At 35.9% G+C, this 25,217-nt stretch overlaps 1 protein-coding gene across 1 annotated transcript; it reads right to left on the bottom strand.

The window, feature by feature from the left end:
• Positions 1–996: 996 nt before the first annotated feature.
• Positions 997–25,217, bottom strand: Yeats4 (YEATS domain containing 4). Its single transcript, XM_046430746.2, has 7 exons — positions 24,914–25,217; positions 22,098–22,217; positions 19,193–19,259; positions 18,998–19,092; positions 11,492–11,584; positions 11,315–11,402; positions 997–1,640 (listed from the first exon to the last, which is right to left on the bottom strand). The coding sequence occupies exons 1-7, from the start codon at positions 24,962–24,964 to the stop codon at positions 1,471–1,473; spliced, it is 684 nt and encodes a 227-aa protein (XP_046286702.1). The 5' UTR covers positions 24,965–25,217; the 3' UTR covers positions 997–1,470.

Raw genomic sequence — 25,217 nt, 5'->3', positions numbered from 1 at the left:
AATTGAGTATCCATTAATTCTTCTTGATGAGGGAATTATTCCTTGCTAAATATACTTTTAGATTTGTAGAATGGGGCCATGAACTCTTGGGCTCAAGTGATTGTACTGCCTCAGCCTCTTAAGTAGTTGAAACCACAGACAGCCAAGCTTGGCTGTTTACTTTTTGAGGAAATGCCAAACTACTTTCCAAAGTGGCCTCCTCATTTTACATCTCCACTAGCAACATATGAGAGTTCTAATTCCTCTGCAACCTCATTAATTTTGTGTTTGTTTTGTTTAAAATTATGGCCATGCTAGTGGGTATAAAGCAGTATCTTTCTATGGTTATTTATATTCTCCTAAGGATGTTGAACATTTTCTCATGTGCTTTTGGCCATTTCTACATCCTCTTTGAGGAAATAGTTGATTCAAATACTTTGTCCATTTCTAAGTTGGGCTACTTTTTAATCATTGAGCTATAGGAGTTCCTTATAACCTCACAGGGAGATCCTTTCAAGATTATAGTTAACATAGTAATAAGAGCTGACAGAGGGCAAGACTGAGCCATAACATATTTTGAACCCATATATCCATGCATGCACAGTCAGATCTGCCTAAATGGACCCTGATTTTAATGAATAGAGGGATAATCCCCCACATCAAAGTTTCTCAAGTAGAATGATAATTTTTCCTCATTATTTTTTTCTGATCTATCACCAGACCCTACCCTATACTGTGGGGAATTTTATCCTCAAGGGTCTAGCAGGCATTCCTCTAAAATATGGGGGAAGACTGAATGATCCCTGCCACAACTAAAAGAAGTGCCACCACCCTCAAGCCCTAGAGGACCCTTGCAGAAATTCCAAACCACATAAACTTTTGCATGACCTTCATAATTCTTATAAAATGCCACAACTTAAAAACAAAGCATTTCTTAAATAATGCTCTGAGGCAACAATACTATGGAAACATATTAATTGACTTCAAAGAGGAAGAAACATACCAAAAAGGCAGAAATAGGATCTATAAGATACATTTATTGAATACTTACTGGTCATATTATATACAAAAGAGGTAGAAGGGGGCAAGTAAGAACTTGAATAAATGAAATATACATACTCATCACTAATTACAACTAGAGAAGTACAAAATTTGTACAAGTTATACATTATAATGAAATTTTGATGCTTGTCAAAAGGAAAATAAGCTACACATATATTCCAATAAAATTTTTTAAAAATTGTGCTTATCATACACTTTCCCTAAAATGGGTTTATAAAACGCCCAGCATCCATTCTTATTGTACATATATATTTGTTATTAAAGATTGCTTGAATAGAACAAATGACATCATTGCTGAGAAATTCATGGTCAACAATGACATATACAGTCCCTCTAAGAAACATCATAGCATTCGCAGTAAGTCCATTTCTCCATTGAAGTCCACCTTACTTTCAATTTAGTTTACTACCACGTTCTCCTCAGAACTGTTCATATGTCTTTTGTCTGATCATCTTCTTCAAGTTTCCTGATTTCATTTTTTAAACAATTTATAGTTTCACGACTTGCTTTTAATCTCTCCTTAAGCTCAGCAATTTCAAAGCTTGTTTTTTTCTTGGCAGCTTCTAATTTTTCTCTGGTTTTCACTTCAAGTTCTGCAACTAAGGAAACAAATAATTATACTGAATTAATTTTTCTCACAAGTCTAAGATGTTTCATAAATTTGGTATTTCCTTAGGTCAATGCTTTCATGATGAAATGTTACAATTTCAGATATATCATATCATATTAAACATGAACGGGCAGTGGAAGGTAAGAAAGTCTGAATTCCCAAGAGAGAATGTAAAACTTGGTTTTTTTGTAGTTAAGAATGAAATTCTAGCCACTAACTCTTTGTTAAGGTTTTAAGACTCTTGTTTTTTTTTTCCTAATACACATTAATTTGGAAGTAAGAGAGCATTCAAGTCTAAGAGACAGCAACTAATAAGAGCCAATTAAAAGTATACTTAAATTGATGTACAAGTGAAAAATTACATTTAAAAAATCCTGTTTGTTTTTTTTTTTTTTTTACAAAAGTATCAATAATTGTTTAGATTTGAATTCCAGTTCTACCAGTTATTAGTTGTGACACCTGAAGCAATTTCATCTCTGTGCTCATTTCTTCACTTACAAAACAGAAATTAGAATAACAAATACCTCATGGCATTGTTTTTTGAGAAGATTTTAGGTACCTTTGTATGCAAGGCAAGTGCTTTATTACTAAGCTATATCCCTAGCTCTTGAGAGGGTTTTAAAAGAATTAATGTATATGAAGCACCCAGAAAACTGCCCAGTTCATAAAAAGCCTTATCACTTATTATGATGACAAAGGACCATTAAATATTTGAAAAATTCTATCCAGATACATAATAAATTGCTGCAAAATAGGATACTTTTATTTAAATATGCCAGTTAGACAGTGTAACATAAATTATGTCACAAAGAAAAATGCCCGCTAGCATGCAACAGTGCCATCTTGTGGACATTTTAGGTAATTGTTGCTGGTAATTATTAAAGTACAGTCACATTTTCACAAATTTAGGGTGGTCACTAGTTGAAAACAGGATGGTTTGGTGAAAAAACACAACTGAGAAATCTGCTTTCTGATTGAGTTCAAAATACAAAAATACACCCTTAGCCCCTTATTAGCTAAATGTGGATATATCTCTTAAGTATCCCTCAATTTCTTCCTCTATGAGATTCAGTGAAAACTAGGTATTTCTCAGGATTTGAGGATTAACTAAAGTAATTACAAAGCATCTATCACATTAAAAAAACAGGTAGTAAATATGAGTACTTTCATTATTTTGCTTTTTGTTGTTTACTTTTTATTATACATTTTGTAACACAAACTCATGTATTGCCAAAACAATCCTTATATTTCTTCATGGCTTTTATTTTTTAAAATATGTATTTAAAAACAGGCATTAAATACATGATATAAAATTAAAAGGCTAAATAGGCAGAGAGTGAAAAAGTATTTTCTTCCACTCCTACCCTTGTCCCCCACCATTTAGTGCTTCTTCCCACAGATAATCACTGTGAGGTTTTTTTTGGTATCTTTCCAGAACAGTCTGTTGATATACATGCAAATATCCAACTGTTTTTACTTTGTATCATAGTACACACATTGTTCTGGACCTTGCTGTTTCATTTAATAATACTTTGTTAAGTTCATTTCATATCACAGAGATGTCTTATTCTTTTTAATGACTGTAGAAGTCTTCATTGAATGGATATACATGACCCATTTAGTCTGTCTTCTATTGATATAGAATATTTCCGCTCCCCCCCACCCCTTTTTTTTGACAGGTACGGGGTTTTGCTAAATTTCCCAGGCTGGGCTTGAATTTATAATCCTCCTGAAAGTCTCCCAAGTTGCTGGAATTACTCCACTTTTTTCTATTATAAAAAAGCAATGTGTATGTTGTGCATAATCATTACAGTATACTTGCATGTAAGTTCCTGTAAGTGGAAACATTAGGCTAAAGGTGATGTGTGTTACACACTTGTAACTTTGGAAGAATGCTAAGTACCTCATAAAGGACCTAGTCATTTATAATCCCACTGGGATTGTATATAAATTTCCCTACTGCACAACTATTTGGTCTACTAGTTTTAAATTTGCCTTTCTCATTCTCAGGCTGACTAATCTTTTATCTGTTAAGAGAAAGTTCTCATTTCTTTTCTATTCCTTTGCTCATTTTTCTATTTAATTACTGGCCTTTTTCTTTTATTTGTAGGAGCTAATCATCTATGACACAAGCACAGCATTTTTCCATGGCTTGTCCCTCTATAGACTTTGTTCATAGTGCTTTTTTACTATGCAGAAATTTTTATTCCCTTGCATTCTCTCCTCCAATATTAATTTTAAAAATCATATTAAATGATAGATACTTTGTTAGATGCTGGGATACAAAGGTAGGACAGAGGCAAGGAAAAAAATGCAGTACAGTGTAATGAGGTAATCACAGAGAGACATAACAGTACACTGGATTCACATCAAAGGGAAAGCGTGTGTGTGACCAAGGAAAGCTTCTTGGCATTAGTTAAAATCTGAACTGAGTTTGAAAGAATGAGAAAGGAGTTAGGAGATGAATGAGAAAGGAGTTAGGAGATAAGAAAGGAGTTAGGAGATGAAGCAGGCCCTGGGAAACAAGAAATCCTGTATGATTGTAAATAGTTAGTTTTAAATCTAGTTAGAAAGACTTGATTTAACTCAGTTGTCAGAAGACAGCATCCACTGCAGATATTACATTGATTCTTACACGATTTAGTCATGATACTTAGTTACTTACTTACTTACTTTATATGGTACTGGGGATTGAACTCAGAGGCACTTGACCACTAAGCCAAATCCCTAGCCTTATTTTGTATTTTATATAGAGATAGGATCTCAATGAGTTGCTTAAGCATCTTGCTTTTGCTAAGGCTGGCTTTGAACTTGTGATTCTCCTGCCTCAGCCTCCCAAACTGCTGGGATAACAGGTGTATGCCACCATGATACTTTATTTTTGACAACTGCTAAGACTGCAAAGGGTATGATATAGTCAGAAGACCTGAGTTAATCAGTAATGAGATCCTGGAGGAAACCATTGAAGAACTTTCAGCTTGTTCTAATTTTATGCTTCCTATATATTAAATGCTTATATAAAAGTTTGCTTTTCATTTCCCAATGAAGTTTCAATTCAGAAGAAAACAATCCAAAAGAGAATTTTACTTTTGTAGAGTCAGTATAACTTAAGAGTTAGGTGCACAGACTATATGGCTTTTATATAGACAAATCCAGGCCCCACTGGGTAATTCTCAAAGTTACCAAATCTGTCTAGTATTTTTAATCTACAAAATGGAGCTAATCACAGTATGTTCCTCCTAGGGTTATAATATTAGATAAGCTAAAAGATGTAAAGTGTTTACCAGTTGTCCCACTCCTCAGTTTATACCCAAAGGACTTAAAATCAGCATACTACAGTGATGCAGCCACTTCAACATTTATATGGTAAAGTCTACTGGTATATAGTAAACTCTATGTTCATTACTTTATTCCTTATAAAAGCAATGACTACTATTGAAATCTAGATCATTATTCCTTAAACTTTTATTGGCTTTTAGTATAAACATCTTTTAATATGTTCCATAATGAACCTCTATAGTGATCATTATCTAAAAACATTACTAAACTTTAAAACCTAAGGTTTTTTTTTTTTTTTTTAATTAACATGTTAATTGTTTATTTCTGGAATTTTCTTGGCATGTGAGTGCGCTACCGCTTGAGCCACATCCCCAGCCCTGGAATTTCCTGTTTAATATTTTTGGATCATGGTTGATCACAGGTAGCTGAAACATCAGAAAGCTATAGGGGTGGGCAACTGTACAGCATGATTTCTGTTTATTTATTTATTTGTTCTTTCTAGATATACATGACAGTGGAGTGTATTTTGACATATTATACAACACAGAATAAGAGTAACTTGTTCCAATTAGGATCCCATTATTGTGGTTGTACATGATGTTACATATATAAGAATAGAAAAGTTATATCCAATTCATTCTGTCTTTCCATTCCCATTCTCTCTCCCTTCCCTTCATTTCCCTTTGTCTAGTCCAATGAACTTCTAATCTTCTCCTCCCTTGTTGTGAGTTAGCATCCACATATCAGAGAGAACATTCTGCCTTTGTTTCGGGGACTGTCTTATTTCACTTGGCATGACAGTCTTCAGTTCCATCCATTTACTGGCAAATGTCACAATTTCATTCTTTATGGCTGAGTAATATAGTCCATTGTGTTTATATATCACATTTTCTTTATCCATTCATCTGTTGTAGGGCACCTAGGATGGCACAATGGCTTGGCTATGTGAATTGAGCTGCTACAAATGTTGAAGTGGCTGCATCACTGTAGTATGCTGATTTTAAGTCCTTTGGGTATAAACTGAGGAGTGGGACAACTGGGTCAAATGGTGGTTCCATTCCAGGTTTTCTAAGGAAACTCTATACTGCTTTCCAGAGTGGTTGCACCAATTTGCAGTCTCACCAGCAATGTGTAAATGAACTTTTTTCCTCACATCCTCGCCAACATTTATTGTTACTTGTATTCTTGATAACTGCCATTCTGACTGGGGTAAGATGGAATCTCAAGAGTTGTTTTGATTTGCATTTTAGAGTCTATGATCTAAGGTAGAGTTATGGCTCTTCCACCAACCAGCTAAGTGATCCTGGTCAAGTTTCCCAACCTTCCTATGCTTCAGTTCCTTTTTCTAAACTGGATTACCTAATAAGGTTGTAGAAATAATGAGTACATATATGTATAGACGTCTAAGAGTAGAAATAATTAAGCAATCAGTAAATCAGATATTATAACAAAATATAATTGAATACCATGCCGTCAAATTGGTGCAAGTGTACATATCTTTTTTAGGCCTTTGATTAATACATCCAAATAATTTTCCTAAAAGCAATTTAGACTCACAGAAATGATTCATGAGAATCATGAATAAAGGTCACTGCTGGTGCAACTATTAAAATTTCCTTTTGCTGGGGCTGGGGCTGTGGCTCAGTGGCAGAGCGTTTGCCTAGCACGCATGAAGCACTGGGTTCGATCCCCAGCACCACATAAAAAAACTAAATAAAGGTATTAAAAAAAAGTAATTGTTTCCTTTAAAAAATATTCTTTCGGCTAATATGATAGGAAAAATATAATTACTCATTATTATTTGGTTTACATTTTTAAAATTACTTAAGTAAAGCTGAGCAAACAGCTTCCTGTTTCCTATCTTTATTGTATATTCTTCCACCCACTTGACTTGTCCATGTCTTTTGCTCATTTAACTACTTTATAAAGTTAAACATTTTCTTCTGCTTATCAACTTTAGGGTTTTGTTTTTGTTTTTGCAGTGCTGGGGGTCAAACCTAGAGTCCTGGGCATACTATCAATAGTTTTTTTTTTTTTCTTCGCCAAATAAAGATATTGATCCTTTGCCACATTTTCTGCAAGTCTTTCTTTGCCCTTCTTTTAATGTGACTTCTTCTAATGCCTTAAACTTAGCAAGTCCACCTTAGCCACAGTAAACAGTAATCTAATTAAAAAACAAAAAAGGTTGATATGTGTGTGTGTTTGTGAGAGTTTGAATAGGACTTATTCAAGTGAGAAGAGACAAGAGCTCCTGTTGGGCAAATGGGGACCCATTAGGTATTGCTTAGATTGACTGATTTTTAAAATATATTTGATGGTCTAAACTGGAATTTGTTTTGGTAAATACTATGAAGCAATGATCTAAAATTAAGTTTCCTTTCAGAAGCTTACCATTGCACCAACACTATTTATAGAATTAATTTTTAATTTCTTACCAATTTGATGATTTAAAAAATGAACTAAAAATAATATAAAACCTGTAATTTACTGATCAAGACTTTCCAAGGTTACTAAGCTTTATACATAAGTTTAACACATCAAATTGACTTAAAGAACAGTTAATAAAACATATAATTTATATCTATTTACATACAAATGAATAATATTAGTTTTGCTGAAAACACAAAAATGTGGGCACTTAAGTTTTAAAAGAGAATTTTTTTCTATAAATGGGTGTACTTCGTGGTATTAGAGAAAGTGAATAAAAACCAATTTAAATAGCATATAAGTAGTGCTAAAACCTTTTCAAAGTGATCATGTACACACCTATCTTATTATGTTCACAACAAAGTGGGCCAGGCAAATATTTTTATAGATGCAGAAATTTGTGCATATAAATCGGCTACCAATTGCCAAAATTATAATTAGTATCCAGATCTTTTATTTATTTATTTGTAACAGGGATTGAACCCTGTGATGTTTAACCACTGAGCCACCTCCCTAGCGCCCCCCGCCCCTTTTGACACAGGGTCTCACTAAGTTGCTGAAGCTGGTTTTGAACTTGTGATCCTCCTACCTCAGCCTCTTGAGTTGTTGGGATTATAGGTGTGCACAATGCCTGGCGTATACAGATCTTTTAATTCCTAGACATGGGTTTCATGAAGATAAACCCTGCTGTAAACCACTAACAGTTAAACACTAATTGCCTTGTTCCCCACATTACCATTCTTCTACTCCTTCTACTATCAGATTATTCTTTCCAGTCCATGAATAAACTAGTTACTTCTCTAAGCCAATCCCCAAAAAACAAAGCCAAATGTTTTCTCTGATAAGTGGATGCTAATCCATAATGTGGGGGAGCATGGGATGAGTGGAGGAACTTTGGATTGGCTGGAAGGGAGGGGAGGGGGCACAGGGATAGGAAAGATGGTGGAATGTGATGGACATCATTACCCTAGGTGCATGTATGATCGCACAAATGGTGTGACCCTACTTCATGTACAACTAGAGAAGTGAAAAACTGTGCTGCATTTGTGTACAATCAATCAAATCTGCTGTCATGTATAATTTATTAGAACAAATAAAAAGAATAAACTAGTTACTTCTCCCTGAAAACAATATCCTCTTGACCCCATATCCTGTTTCTGCTATAAGGCCTACTGGGTCCATTTCAGCCAAGCTTCAAGACAGAACCATCTATAGGGCCTGTCTCGATAATTTCTCTCATCTCATTTCCTCTTATCCACTTTAACTACTCCTGTTATGGGAATCAGGACTTCTACCTCTTTTTTTTTGGTACTGGGGATTGAACTCAGGGGCACGTGACCACTGAGCCACATCCCCAGCCCTATTTTGTATTTTATTTAGAGACAGGGTCTCACTGAGTTGCTCAGCACCTCGCTGTTGCTGAGGCTGGCTTTGAACTCCTGAGCCACTGGTATTACAAGCGTGCACCATCACACCCAGCAAAACCTCTATCTTGCTATATCATTTCTTGCCCTGCAGAACTGAACACAGCTGATGACTTTTCTTAATACACTTTTTTCACTGGCTTTCAGGACATTTCATGCACTTTTTTTTTAAAGTATATTTTTAGTTGTAGATGGACATAATACCTTTATTTATTTTTAAGTGGTACTAAGGATCGAACCCAGTGCCTCCCGCATGTGAGACAAATACTCATGACTGACCTACAGCCCCAGCCCAATGTACCTGGTTTTTATCCCACCATATATGCTGTTCATTCTTAGTTTTGCTGGTCATCTCCTCAACCTCTCAATGTTGGAGTGCTCAGGGATCAGTACTTGGACCTCTCTTCTATCTTCATTCACTAATTTGATGATACCATTTGACCTCACAATTTATAATTCCATCCATACACTAGTAATTTTCCACATTTTTATCTTCAGCCTGAATCTCTCCTTGAATACCAGACACTTTAGGATGCAAACAGTTCTCTTAAGATCTCTAATTACATGTCTTACAGGCATCCTATATTCAACATGTCTAAAATCACATTCTTAATCTTTCCCCCAAATCTGCTCCCCCTAGACTTCCCATCTTATAAAAGGCAGTAACATTATTTGTGGGGGGGGGGGGTGTCCATTAAGCAAAAACCTTAAGTTATCCTTTGCTAATCTTTCTCCCACAGTTTATTATTCAAACCACCAGCAAATCCTACTTCACCTCTCTTTAAAATATGCCCAGAGCTGAACACGATGACACAGGCCTGTAATCCCAGTTACTTCTTGAGAAGCTGAGGCATGAGGATTCCAAGATTAAGGCCAGTCTAAGCAACTTGGTGAGGCCCTGTCCCATCCACCCTCAACATCCTGCCCAAACAATAACAACAAAAGATCCTTTTCTTTTGTTGTTATTGTTTGGGCAGGAATCTGATTCCTTTTCACTGTTTCACTGTTGCCATCATTTCAGCCCAAGCCACCATTCTATCATATCTAGATTACTGGAACAGCCTCCTAACAATTGAGTTTTCACCACTTCTGGTTTATACTCTATTCTCAACAGAGCAGCTAGTGGATCATTTTATAAAGTATTAATCTGATAAAGTTATAACTCTGCTCAGTACTCAAAAAATGACTTCATATCTTACTCAGTTTAATAATCTAAAGTCCTCACAGTTATCCACAAGTCCCTGTATGATCTGGTCCCCTATTAACTTGTCTGGCTTCCTTTCCCATTCCTCTTACCCTTATTCACCCTTCAGCCATGCTGGCCTCCTTGCTGCTTAGACAGGCCAGGCATGCTCTTACACTGGACTCCTGTCATTGCTGCTCCGTCTACATGTAACACTGTTGTCCCAGATCCCTACCTTACTCCTCTAGATCCTCAAATGTTATAATCCTAGGAAGTATTCATATTTGAAACTCTAACCATTTCCTCTTGCCAAAGAAGTTCCCTGTTCTGCTTTGTTTTTCTCCATAGGGTCCAACTGCTACCTTGTACTTTATTGTTCTATTTATTTAACATCTGTCTTCTCCCCAACAGAATGTGAACCCATGAGGGCAGATCTACACATTGGCCTATCCTTAGCACTTAGAACAGCAGTATATAACTGGTGCTCAATATATATTATATATTGCATATATTATTAATTCAGTCAGAAAAATTACTGAATACTGACAAATATTAATACAGGGATGGCAAATAAGTTTCATCTTGAATGCCAACTGTTAATGACTGGCAGTTGATAAATGCAGTGATATATAAAGGATTCTGAGGCTATATCAGCTTAGACTAGAAATATGACTAATTATTAATGTAAAATTCTGATATTCACCACTTAAGTACTAACCTGAATCAATATGTAAAACAACATAGCTAAAAATATAAGATAAACTAGTTAACAGTACACAAAAATATAATTACATTCTAACAGGTTCTTCACAAAAATTTTGTTAGCAAAGACTAGTAAACAGACAATGAGTGGTAAGTAAAACTAATGAAAAGCTATATTAAAATGGAATTATGAAATAAAATAAACAAAACTTCAAAGAATGTGGTAAGTTTTTACCTTTTTAAAAGTAGACCTACTATGGGAAAAAAAATTGGAGGCGGGGTACCAGGGATTGAACTCAGGGGCACTCGACTACTGAGCCACCTAGCCCTATTTCGTATTTTACTAGAGACAGGGTCTCACTGAGTTGCTTAGCACCTTGCTAATTTGCTGAGGCTGGCTTTGAACTCTCGATTCTCCTGCCTCCACCTGCTGAGCCACTGGGATTACAGGTGTGCGCCACCGTGCCCAGCTACTATGAGAAAAATTTAAAACCTCTTTACATGTTCTATAGTATCATATCTTGTTTACTAACTTCTAAGAAATGACTTATATCATTAAAATAAGTTTAATAGTGCTAATCAAACAATCCTTTCACTATTGTAGGACACATTATTTTTCAGGATTAATTATGAAAACATGGTACTTACATTCTGTTTCATGTTTATAGGCTCCTAATGTTAGCTGACGAGATGTTGTTAATAATTGTTGCATCATTGCTGTTGGGTCTTGAAATATCTTAAAGGAAGAATGGAGGGGAAAAAAGCCAATAACTTAAAAATTCTCCAATTTAAAATGTTTTAAAAACTCACATTATAAAATATTACCATTTCATCATAGAACTCTGAAACCACTGTCTTTTTCCCCAGCATTGCATTGGTGTCTGATTGGAACAGCTTTAATAAATGATACAGGGTTACCTGAAAAATAAAAACAGATGTCACATCAGTGCAACAGTTTCATCACCATAAGGAGACACTCATTTCTTTAATTGAATTAGAACTGAAATTAGCAAACATCAAATTCAGGATATTGTTTTAATGTAAATTATTGTGTCAAATCACTCAACTCTTCATCTTTTATTTTCCTATTCGGTATCATCATCCATTCACATCTACTTAACACGAATCCTTTTTAAAATTTCTTCTTTTACTTTTTTTTTTTTTTGGGGGGGGGTGAGGGCAGTGGGCAATGCTGGGGATCCAACTCAGGACCTCATGCATGCTAGGCAAGTGCTCTAACACTGAACTTAACCTAAGATGAACATTTTAAAGAAGCAAACAGCATCCATTCAAGCATCTCTGGAGAGTTAACTATATATAAAAATAACACAAAATACAGCTATGGAAATTAAACTGGAAAACCACTGAGAAATGAAGTATTTCATTTACACAAGTGAAATTAGATTAATTCTAACAGTTGTCTGTGAAGATTAGAGTTTATGAATTTATTGTAGAAAAAAAAATTTGATACTTTTGAAAGGAAGAACCAGTACTAAAATGTTCAATGAGAGCAAGATACTTTCCTTGGCGATGTAAGCTTATTATGTAAATGACATAATAAACAAACAAAATGTTGGTCATTGATAATTCACTGTGGCAAGAGCAGCATGCTTTCAAATATTTAAAAGCTTTGCAGGCAATGTGTGATTGTTTAAGCAAAATAGAATGTAGCTGGTAAAATATCAGTGCTCAGCTGAAATTACAGAAACCATTTCAGAGACTGAAGAAATTTCTAAAGGTTATCTAAAATTATTATGAGGGAATGCAGTTCTTTAACATAATCATGAAATAGGAAGGCTGTCCTAATGAAGTCTGAAAATAAATATTTGCATATGAATTTGAACAACCATCTTCAAATCCCCTTAAAGATAAAGCTCAATTTACAGAAATATCAGATTTCTCTGGACATGATTTAGCCAGTGAAGTATCCTTTCTAAAGATGTTTTCCAGGCTGGGGTGGTGGCTCTGTGGCAGAGCGCTTGCCTTGCACATGTGAGGCACTGGGTTCAATCCTCAGCACCACATAAAAACAAATAAACAAAATAAAGATATTGTGTCCATGTATAGCTAAAAAAATATTTTAAAAAAATAAAGATGTTTTCCAGGTTCAAGTTGGTGCATTAAGAATAGTCATGGGGAAGTTGGGGATATAGCTTAGTTGGTAGAGTGCTTGTCTTGCATGAACAAGGTCCTGGGTTCAATCTCTAGCACCACAAAAAATTTTAAAAATTAAAAAAAAAAGGATATTCATGGGAGCTGGGCATGATGGCATATGCCTGTAATCCCATAGGGTTGGGAGGCTGAAAAAGGCCAGTCGAGAGTTCAAAGCCAGCCTCACCAATGGCAAGATGCTAAGCAACTCAGTGAGATCCTGTCTTTAAATAAAATACAAAATAGGGCTGAGGATGTGGCTCAGTGGTTGACTGCTCACTATTGAACAACAAAAAAAAAATTCATGGGGCTGGACATGGTGGTGCATGCCTGTAATCTCAGTAACTCAGGAGATTGAGGAAGGAGCATTTCAAGTTTGAGAACAGATACAGCAACTTAGCAAGACCCTGTTTCAAAACAAAACATAAAAAGGACTGGGGGGTGGAGGCTGGGATTGTGGCTCAGTGGCAGAGCACTTGCCTCACACTATGAGGCACTAGGTTTGATCCTTAGCACCAGATAAGAATAAATAAATAAAATAAAGGTATTGTGTCCATTTACAACCCCCACCCCCCCAAAAAAGGAGTGGGGACTGGGGATGTAGCTTAGTGGTAGAGTGTTCTTGAATTCAATCCCTAGTGGGGGGGGGAGGGGAGGGGGAGGGGGAGAGAGATAACACATGCGGTGGGTGGAGGAAGAGAGAGAATACTGAAGAATAAGGATGGGGCTGGATGTACACAACTCAGTGATGGAGTGCATGCCTAACACATGCAAGGTCCTAGATTCTATCCCCAGCACTAGGAGTGTGTGTTTAAAAGGAAGAAGGGATATGCACAGAATTCCACTAAGTAACAGAATAGACAGGTAATCTGAAAATGAGAGAGCATGAATTATATGTCATATCTGAAGATAACTTGACAAATTTTGGGGATAAGAATAGAGCTTTTACTACTATACAGGATAATAAACCAAAGCAGAGCAAACCCAAAAACTTACTGAAAAATGAAGAAAGTAAACTATCTAGAATTTTATACCACAATAGTCAAGTATGAAGGAGAAATAAAGCTAATTTCTCAAGCATTCTTCCTGAAGAAATTCTTTTAGCAAATGAAAAAACCTGAAGAGAGGGAAAAAGGAAGGATCACCTGGTATCACTAGGAGTTGATAAATATTACCTATAGTTGAGAAATCCAAAATTAAAAGATTAAATATATGAGATATACAGGGTTAATTTCTGGAGGAACTGAAAATAACCACTGTTAAAAAGTGGTTTTCCTGCTGGGTGCCCTGTAATTCCAGGGGATTACTGTCATACCAACTATTCGAGAGGCTAAAGCAGGTAGATCACTGGGCAACTTAGTAAGACCATGTCTCAAAATAAAATAAGGGCTGAGGATGTGGCTTAGTGGTAAAACACTCACCTACTTGCCTAGTATGCACGAGGCCCTACATTCAATCCCCAGTACTGGAGGGAAAAACTGCGGTTTTCCTGGGGAACGGGTAGGAGATGGAGAAAAGAAGAAGTTATGAATTGAACTGTGTCACCCAAAAAAATAAACTGAAGTTCTAATTCTCAGTACTTGTTGATATGACCATATTTGGGTCTTTGCAGATATAATTAAAATGGCTGGGCGGGTAGAATGCGACTAGAATCCCAGCAATCTGAAAGGCTGAGGAAGAGGCTTGTGAGTTAAAGGCCAATCTGAGCAACATAGCAAGACCCATCTGAAAAACAAGGAAGGACGGACAGAAGGAAGGAAGGACGGAAGGAAGGAAGGAAGGAAGGAAGGACGGACGGAAGGAAGGAAGGAGGGGAGGGAAGGGGAGCGGAGGCAGAGGAGAGAGAGGAGAGGGGAGTGGAGGGGAGAGAAGGGGAGGGGACAGAGAAAAAGCAAGCAAGGGCTGGGGCTGTGGCTCAGCGGTGGCCTGACATGCATGAGGCACTGGGTTCTCAGCACCACATACAAATAAATAAAAGTAAAAGTCCATCAACAACTAAAAACAAAAAAAAAGCAAGTGAGCAAGTGAGCGAGCAGACATTAGGATGGACTCTAATCCAGTATAACTGGTATCATTATAAGAGGAGATGAGATAGAGACAGGGAGAGAGATAAGGCCATGTGAAAATGGAAGTAAAGTTTGAAGTTATGTTGCTGAAAGCCAAGAACACCTGGGATTACCAAAAGCTGGAAAGGGCAAGGAAAGACCCTTTCCTAGAGGCTTTGGAAAGAACAAGGCCAATACCTTGATTTCAGACTTCTAGCAGCCAGAACTGTGAGAATGAATTTCTACTGTTTTAAGCAACCCAGGTTGTAGTACTAGGAAACTAATTCAGGACTAATTTGCACTTCTTATTTTAAAAATCTTTTAAAACATTTGACTTTTATAATAATAAAAAAAAAAGTTTAAAATTAGACCATTAAACTGTCCTCTAAATTCACTATTCCGACTTCCCAAGGCATTAATGCAGATACAGGCAATAACAAATCTGAACTAACTTTGAGTGGTATTAGACAATTCTTAGAGCAATAAAACTGTCTTGCCTACCTAGAAATTCCAATTTCCAGAAATGAAAACCCAATTTTATCATTCTGCTTTCAGATACAACTTTTTTTTTTTAAAGTAGTGACTTAACCTTTAATAGGTTACTAGAAAACAGAAGTAAATCAGAAATCACTTAAGCCTGCTACTGAAAAAGTACAATGGTTTCATTATACTTAAAGTACACTAAAATACTTTTTAGGGAATGAGATATAGCCTAGTAGACCTGTAATATTTTTTAGAGAATGAGATACAGTCTAGTAGACCTGTATGGGAACCTAGGCAACAGATTAGTCAATATGGAAGTATAATAGATATTACTTTACCCTTCTAAGAGTGACTCAGAGCTGTCTTATAAAAAGAAGTTATGACATAAAAAATAATTTCTTTCATAGATATATTTTCCAATTGGGGTGCAGTACAACAAATTAGGAAGCAGAGGTAAGCAACATTTTCAAAATAAAAATGAAAATAGAGCAATCTTACAAAGTTAAAAATGATATTGTGCTACATATGATAAACCCAAGGCCAATATTATATTGAATGGAGAAAAACTGAAAACATTTCCTCTAAAAACAGGAACAAGACAAGGATGCTCACTCTCATCACTCCTATTTAACGTAGCCCTTGAAACTCCAGCCAGAGCAAATAGGCAAGAGAAGGAAATTAAAGGGATACAAATAAGAGCTCAAATTATCTACTTGCTGATGACATGATCCTATATTTAGGAGATGCCTCCCAGCAGCCCCAAAACTCCACTAGAAGACTTTTAGAGCTCATAAACGAAGTCAGCAAGGTAGGAGGATACAAGATCAATACTCATAGATCAATTGTGTTTCTATACTCCAAGGTAAATCTATCTGCTGAAAAAGAAATTAGGAAAACTATTCCATTCACAATAATCTCAAAAAAATAAAATACTTGATAATAATCTAACAAAAGAGGTAAAGGACCTTTACAATAAAAACTATAGAACACTAAAGAAAGAAATTGAAGATCATAGAAGTTGGAAAGATTTCCCATGTTCCTTGACAGGCAGAATTAATAGTGTCAAAATGGCCATATTACCAAAAGTGCTAATACAGATTCAAAGCATCTCCATCAAAACACCAATGAGTACAGAAGTAGAAAAAGTAGTGCTGAAATTCATTTGGAAAAACAAGAGACCCAGAATAGCCAAAGCAATTCTTAGGAAAATGAAGTTGGAGACATCACAATACCAGGCTTCAAACTACACTACAGAACTACAGTAACAAAAACACCATGGTACTGGCACCAAAACAGACATGAAGATCAATGTAATAAAAGATACAGAGACAAACTCATATAAGTACAATTACCTACCAACAATAAAAAATTAAAAAAAAAAAGTACAATTACCTAATAATAGACAAAGTTGACAAAAACATATGTTGGAGAAAAGATATAGCCTCTTAAACAAATGGTACTGGGAAAACTAGAAACCCATTCATAGGAAGTATGAAATCTAAAACCCCTTGCACAAAAGATAACTTAAAGTGGATTAAAAACCTGGGAATGAGGTTGGGGATGTGGCTCAAGCGGTAATGCGCTCGCCTGGCATGCATGGGGCGCTAGGTTCGATCCTCAGCACCTCATAAAAATAAAGATGTTGTGTCCACTGAAAACTGAAAAATAAATATTAAAAAATTCTCTCTCTTAAAAACAAAACAAAACCAAAAAAAAAAAAAAAACCTGGGAATGAGACTAGAAACACGGCAACTGCTAAAAGAAAACGTAGACCTAACACTCCAGCATTTTGGCATAGGAACCAACCTCCTTACCAAGACTCCTAAAGAACAAGAAATATCTCAGCACCACATAAAAATAAAGGCATTGTGTTGTGTCCACCTACAAAAAAGATTCACTCATTTAATCATTCTCTCTCTCTTTTAAAAAAAACAAGAAATAAAATTTTAAAAATCAATGAAGTAGATGATATCAAATTAGAAAGCTTCTGCATAGCAAAGTAAACAAGAACATGAAGATACAGCCTACTGAATGGGAGATCTATACCACTTGCTCCTCAGACAGGGCATTAATTACAGAACATACAAAGAACTCAGAAAAACTTCACACACACACACACACACACACACGCCAAAACACAAACTCTAATAACTCAATCAGTAAATGGGCAAAAGAACTAAACAGACACTTCTCAAATGAAGAAACACAAATGATCAACAAATATTAAAAAAATTATTCAACATCTCTAGCAATTAGGGAAATGCAAATCAAAACTACAGTGAGATTTCATCTCATTCTAGTCAGATGGCAATAATCACGAATACAGTTGGGTATGGTGATGCACGCTTGTAATCACAATAACTCAGGAAGCTAAGGGAGGAGGACTGCAAGTTCAATTAGTGGGACCCTAAGCAATTTAGTGAAACCCTGTCTCAAAACAAAAAATAAAAAAGCTGGGGATGTGGCTCAATGGTAAAACCTTCCTGGGTAATATCTGCAACACCCTCTTCCCCCCCAAAAAAGATTACAAATAAATAATACATGTTGGTGAGGATATAGAGAAAAAGATACACTCATACATTTGTTGGTGGGACTGCAAATTAGTGCAATTGCTCTGGAAAGCAGTATGGAAATTACTCAAAAAACTAGGGATGGAACCAACATATGACTCAGTTATCCCACTCAGTATATATCCAAAAGATTTAAAATGAGCATACTACTGTGATGCTGTCACATCAATATTTATAGCAGCACAATTCACAATAGCCAAATTATGGAAACAACCTAGGTTCCCTTCAACGAATGAATAAAGAAAGAAAATGTGGCATTTATACACAACAGAGTATTGCTCAGTCATAAAGAAGAATGGAATTATGGCATTTGTGGGTAGTAAATGGATGCAACTGAAGACTATCATGCCAAGTGAAATAAGCTAGTCCAAAAAAGTCAAAGGACGGGGCTGAGGTTGTGGCTCAATGGTACAGTGCTTGCCTAGCATGTGTGAGGCCCTGGGTTTGATCCTCAGCACCACATAAAAATAAATAAATAAGTCAAAGGTTGAGTGTGTTCACAAATATGCAGAAGCTAATCCCAGCAACTCAGGAGGCTGAGACAGGAGGATCATGGGTTCAAAGCCAGCCTCAGCAATGGTGAGGTGCTTAGCAGCTCAGTGAGACCCTGTCTCTAAATAAAATACAAAATACGGCTGGGGATGTGGCTCAGTGGTCAAGTGCCCCTGAGTTCAATCCCTAGTACCAAAAAAAAAAAAAGAACCTGGATACTCATTTCAGACAGCATATTAATTTAAATTGTTTACTACCAATAACTGGATGATACTAGAAATTTTATTTTTTTTGATACTCATGATTTTTAAATGTTTTTTTTCCCTTTTAGCAATCATTTGATTTCCATTTCTTTCTTTCTAACATGTTTATATTATATCCCTTCTTTCTATATTTGAAGGGGAAAAAAAGCATTTCAAAAAGCATTCCACTTTAAAAATAGAAAACCATAACTCATGTTAAGATATACCACACCACACAGGTTTATACAAAATACATGTGAATGAACATTAGCTATTCATTAAGTATTATGACATTTTCACATTTACCAAAAAATCTATTTTCTATTTGTAAAGATTAGCATTACTCACAGGTCTTTCATTAGGGTCAATGAAAAATATTTTGATGATTATTTCGAATTCACCCCATCCAGTTTCAGTAATTTCGTATGGAGGCTTAGTAACAACTGAAGAGAGGAGGGGAAAATAAAACAATTATAAATTACTAATTTAGTTTCCTAGATCCTTTTAACTTTGCATGTTATGAATCAAAAGATTATACTATACCTCTTAAAGGGTTGCCATAGCTCTCATGTAATTTAAACTGGATTTTCTTTACATATGCTGACATATCCTGAAATAGAGAGAAATTAATTAGTTCTACCATCTACATATGAAAACTAGAATGGAAATACATTTAGCATATGGACCTAACTTTATAAAACCTACCTTCCCTGAAATTTTATGAAATCCAATTTAAAAAAATCAATTATATTTGGAGGTGGGGGTTTGCCTCCCCCCTTTTTTTTGGCTGAATTCTTTCATATTCATAAAGAAATATACATGTCCTTCTTTATGCATTTAATAATATTACCAGAAATAAAGATAATATAAAGCAACTTAAACTGATGGATATAAAACTTCCTTTTTTTCCATTATATTTTGAATCACAGAAGCATACTTATTATTATTAGTACAAGTACATAATAGGGCTTCTTTGGTAAAGTGGCTTTTTAAAAATATAATTCAAAATCAAGTGTGATGATTCATGCCTGTAATTCCAGTAACTCAGAAGGCTAAAGCAGGATGATTGCAAGTTTGAGGCCATCCTGGGCAACTTAGTGAGACCCTGTCTTAAAATAAAAAAAGGTCTAGGTAGACTGCTTGCCTAGTATGTGTGAGGGCCTGGGTTCAATCCACAATACTGGGGGGAAAAAAACCTTACAGAAAAAGAAAAATGCAAACCTTTTTGTTTTCAGTAATGTTTTATATACTTATATCTACATATATTTTTAAAATGAAATTGGGATTATACTGTAATAATCTTAATACTTTGTCACTTGTTATGGTGTAGGGATATTTTTCTGATGCAAATTTTCATAAGCACCTTTGGAGCCAGTTTTGGGAATACTTGATTTCATTTCTTCTATAAATACCTGAGTGACTACCAATATTGCTGTACCAGATGCTAATTATACAATGTTTAATAAAACAAGGCCTTTTCTGGGCACAGTGGTGCACACCTATAATCCCAGTGGCTCGGAAGGCTGAGTCAGGAGGATCAAGAGTTCAAAGCCAGCCTCAGCAAAAGTGAGGCACTAAGTAATGCAGTGAGACCTTGTCTCTAAATGAAATACAAAAAAAAACTAGGGCCTTTTCTTCAGGCATGAGACATTCACTGTGAAATAGGGGACAGATGATAAAATGCACATTAAACATAACATGTTAGGAGGGCATTAGGTACAAGTTCATGGGGATGGGGGGACACCTAATTTAGTCTTTGGAGGACCAGCAAATAGTTCCAAAGAAAACAATACTTGAACCAAGACTTTAAGGAACAGAATGAGTGGTTAAAAAAAATGCTTGAAGACATTCAAGAGTATTCCTTTGATAACAGTATTGTAGAATGGAAGATATAAGGAAATGAGGCATAGACAGAAATAAGGCTGCAGAGATAGGTTAGATAGTCACTTAGGGTTGTTTTTTAAAATCACGGCTTCACTGAAATGATTCACATACCATATAATTTGCCTTTGTATAGTACACAGTGCAGTGGTTTTTAGTATATTCTGATTTGTACAATCATCATCACAATGTTTTAGAACATTTTTTAAAATATTTATTTTTTGGTTTTAGTTAGACACAATACCTTTATTTATTCATTTTTATGTAATGCTGAGGATCGAACCCAGGGCCCCACACTTGCTAGGTGAGTGCTCTACCACTGAGCCACAACCCCAGCCCAGAACATTTTTTTTTTTAACACGCAAAAAGAAACCCCATACTGTCCTCATTCCCAACTTCCTTTTTATTCCCACCAACTTGGCAACCACTAATCTATTTTCTGCATCTATAAATTTGCCTATTCTGTATATTTCATGTAAGTGAAATATACAAAATATATAATATATAACACTGTATTGTCTTCTTTCACTTAGCATAATGCTTCCAATTTTCATCCATGGGCTGGCATTTATCGGTACTTTATTTTATTGCCTAATAATATTCTATTCATGGATAAAGAAAATGTTTTCTACACACACACACACAAAATGGGGTTTTACTCAGTTATAAAAAAGAAAAAAATTATGTCTTTTGCAGGAAAATGGAGAGAACTTGAAAGTTATGTAAAGTGAAATAAGCTAGACTAAGAAGGTCAGGGGTTATATGTTTTCTCTCTTATGTAGAAGCTAGAGAGAGGAAAAAAAGGAGGAGTGGGGAGTGGTAGATCTCATGAAAATAGAAAGAAGACCAGTACAATAGAGGAAGGGGGCCAGAGGGAGGAAGGGAAGGAAAGGGAAGTTATCAAGGAATGAAACTGACCAAATTATGTTATGTGTATATATAAATATGTCACAATGATTCCTACTATTTTGTATAATTACAATGTATAATAAAAAGTTAACTTAAAATCCCATTAAATGGACATACAATATGTTACTTATCCATTTATCAGCTGACAGATGTTTGGATTGATTCCATTTGGGCTATTATGAATAATGCTACTACATTCATATAAACAAGTTGAATAATTTGTTCTTTCAATAAATATCTAGCTGTTCTCGAAGAAGTGCAGATTTGGAAGCAAAACAAAATTACCAGTGACCAGACTACATTCTTTGATTGTTTTATTACAACATTATCACTTTAAGTATTAACTGCTATTCCTGAAATAGTTGCTTAAATACTATGTTAACTTAAGATGTGATGTTTGGAAGGTCTATTTTTACTATTTATAGCAGGACAATTCTTGTTACCTTAATTTTAATTAGAAAACATTTTTAGAAAATAATCTACTAATTACATGAAGATGACAGTTCTTACTTCATTCTTTCAATTTTGAGGGGAGGATAACATTTTTATAATGGACCAGTTTTCTGGCAGAAAGTTACTATAAAAGAATTTTACAATTTATCTTCAAACAAAACAAACTGTAGCTTCAAAGAAAGTTACACTGAAAACAAGTGCCTACCTCATTTCTATACGGTTTTACATATACTGTCCATTGATGGGTGTGCCCATCTTCTTCTCTTTTCTTCCCAAAATATCGAGCAACATTACCATAAACTATTGGTTTAACAATAGTAACCCCCTAAAAGAAAAGTAATTTAAAAATCAGTAAATATTGTACCATTACTTAAATAGAATGAGAGCTCTGAAAACTTGTCTCAATGAATGACAATCTCACAATATAGCTTAGTTACAACAGGATTTTTCTCAAATCAATTTCAGACATTCTCATTTCATATTAACACAAATAACTGAATACCAGATTAATTACCATGTTCTCTCTTTGAAAATGTTTTTATTTAAATCACCAGGTAAGGCAGTTGAGAGTTTTAGTAAGAGAAAAGCAAAAGGCCTTTTCTTTACAAACCTGAAAGCTAAGTATCTGAATAAAAACTGTAAATTAACTGGCATCATTTGATGGTAATGGCCTTACTAATTAGCTTATGGCAGTGTTTACCAAAGCACAGAATAAAAATCAAAGGCAGTATGTGTGAATATTTTAGCTATGAGAAAATATATTTCATTTTATTATTTATGGATTTACTTTAAAATGTTAGAAAAAATGTTACTAGAACTTTAAATCCACAATTTCAAAATGCTTAGGAAGATTCTTTTAAAAATTGAATTGCTTTTAATATAAATGTTACAATCAATATCATAACTGGATTCAGATATAGCAAAAATGGTAAAGTGGCACTTGGAAAAACAAAGGTTGGTAAACACTGGCCAATGGCATGTTTGCTACATTTGTACTCAGTTCTGTAATGTAAATACATTTCCTGCCACATTCGATTAGCATAATGGCAATGTGTTCAGATTATGATGGAAAATAGATTAAAAATTTCAAGCGAAGAGGAAATATTTAGTGTAGTACATGACTCTGGAGACCAAATATTCAACAGAAGGAATGTACCTGAAGGACAAAAAGCAAGACATACTGTATGTGAAAAGTGCTATTCCAATGTAATCAACAATAATTAATAAGAAATAAGAAAAAGTGAATACAGTGGAGAATTTCAAGTTCAGGCTGAATAGTCAACAAAATCTAATACCTATAAATCTAAACTTAGTGCAGGTAGAGTATGGTGGTACTCACCTGTACTCCTAGCTACTAGGGAGGCTGAGGCAGGAAGATCCCAAGTTTTGAGGCCAGCCTGGGCAACTTAGTGAGACCCTTTCTCAAAAATTAAAAAGGACTGGGGATGTAGCTCAGTTGTAGAGTGCCTCTGGGTTTATTCCCCAGTACAAAAAAAAAAAAAAAAGTTCAGAAGAAGCCAAGCAGCTTGTATGCAAACAAATAATTATAGTAAGCGCTACCAATGAGTTTTGTAGCAACCATAGATGGGGCCACAGGTTCAAGGTTTGACCAAATGAGTGCAAGGGTGTTGACCTGGTGAGTGTACAATAGATCCCACAGCTGCCAGTTATTCACTAGGAATTTGCAGAGTTCATTAAAAACAAAAAGGAACCACTTATCAATAGATTTACTACCTGGATGAAAGTTATCTAAATTGGAAAAAGATGCCTAAAAGAGTAAAGAGAAAATCAGCAAGGAGAAATAGATCCCTAATTTGCATCTTGACATGACTATTTTTAGGTGAAAATCACTTGAGGGCTACAGGTTTAATTTCAGGTTGTCCTGGATTGAAACTTTTAGAATTTAACATGATATAAGTAAATGTCTTGCTCAAAATCTAATGTTTTAACCCTTAGACCCTTTGTTTTGTAGTAGTTTCCTATCAGTCCAAAACCCTGCCCTAAAGCTTTGGCAAAATGTATAAATTATGTCTCTGCTACTATGAATTTTTACCTGGCATCTCTTTTTATGAAATTTCAGTGCTTTTGGAATTTTCAAAGGGTTGCATTTTACAAGTAATATTAAAACAGATAGTTGTATACATACCATAATTGAAATTTTTTTAATATAAAAATAATGACACAGATAAGGACTCTTAAGAAAATCTAAGTAGACAGATGCAAAAGTGGATGCTTTCTTTGAAAGGAAAAATTCCTTCCTGTGATAAATTAAGAATCAGAAGAGTAAACCCAGGTGTTTTATTAGAAACCAGCTGACCCTGCCTTAAAAACTAACATGATGGTGGATGTATAAAAGCGAGGGGAGTAAGTGTCATAATGTCCAACCTTATGTTAGGTTCTATGATAATGTTCATTAAAAACAAAAGATGACATTTACTAAAAGTTCCCCTTGTTCCAGGCACAGTATCACGGTCTTTGTATGTCTTGACATCGTGGCCATAGCTATGGAGCTCGGTGATTGCCAGAACTCTGGTAAATCTATGTCCAGGTGTCTCAGATCTCCTATTTGTAAATACTATGGAGATTCTTCCAGCCCAGGATTTGCAAATTTTGTAGCTAAGTGCTCACAGAATATGCTACCTTTATCATACTCACAATCGGGAGGGCGACGCCCTCACTTTACCGAAGACCTGGGCAGACAGCTTCTGTGCAGCATACCAGGAATTCCCAGCCCTCAGCGTGAACTGTTTCCTCAGCCGCCAGGTTCAGCATTTCCCAAGTCACCCCCAACAAGATTTACTTTTTGGCGGAGATGAAAGGGTGGCGGTGACGCAGGGAGGTTGAGCCAATGAACATCCAACTTTTCGCTCAGAGGTTTTGACACGCTCTCAGCCTTGAGTACACGGTTCAAGACCGAGTAGGGAAGGCGCTAAAGGGAACCAAGCGGTCCTTCCCGCCCGGTGCAGGAAGGAGCCGGGGCGGGAGAGCCCCCCACGGGAGAGACGCTGGCTGCATACTGACCTTCACTCTCCCGCCGGAGTCAGGCCCAAATTCGGCCATTCTCTTGAACATATTGTCCCACGGAAGAAGCCGCTGCCGCCAGGGAAAGAGACCGGGGCCGGCGGGGTCGCCGCTCCCCTCAAAGGCCCCGCTCCTCCCGCGCGGGCCGGTGGAGGGGTCCTGACAGAAGGAGAGCAAGTCACCGAGACTTGCGGCACTGAATAACAGCCGGCTCCTCCACTCGGGTAGCGTAGGGGTAGGCCATTCAGCCCCGCGCGGTTGGAAAGCGGAGCGGAAGGAGGAGCGGCTACCACGCCGTGCGCAG

Source organism: Marmota monax, unplaced genomic scaffold (assembly GCF_021218885.2).
Source record: "Marmota monax isolate L192 unplaced genomic scaffold, Marmota_monax_Labrador192_F-V1.1 WCK01_AAM20220418_F8-fsc00056, whole genome shotgun sequence".
NCBI lineage: Eukaryota > Metazoa > Chordata > Mammalia > Rodentia > Sciuridae > Marmota > Marmota monax.
The sequence above is the reverse complement of the archived record's forward strand: the minus strand, read 5'-3'. Positions and strand labels throughout refer to the sequence as shown.

Bases quoted from the DNA above. Each gene is read 5' to 3' on its own strand.
- Yeats4 (XM_046430746.2), bottom strand. From the start codon at position 24,964: ATGTTCAAGAGAATGGCCGAATTTGGGCCTGACTCCGGCGGGAGAGTG. The intron at 19,260-22,097 runs GTAGGCACTTGT...TCTCTATTTCAG, and splicing joins TAAAACCGTATAGAAATGAG to GATATGTCAGCATATGTAAA. The intron at 11,403-11,491 runs GTAATATTTTAT...TCTTCCTTTAAG, and splicing joins CAGAGTTCTATGATGAAATG to ATATTTCAAGACCCAACAGC.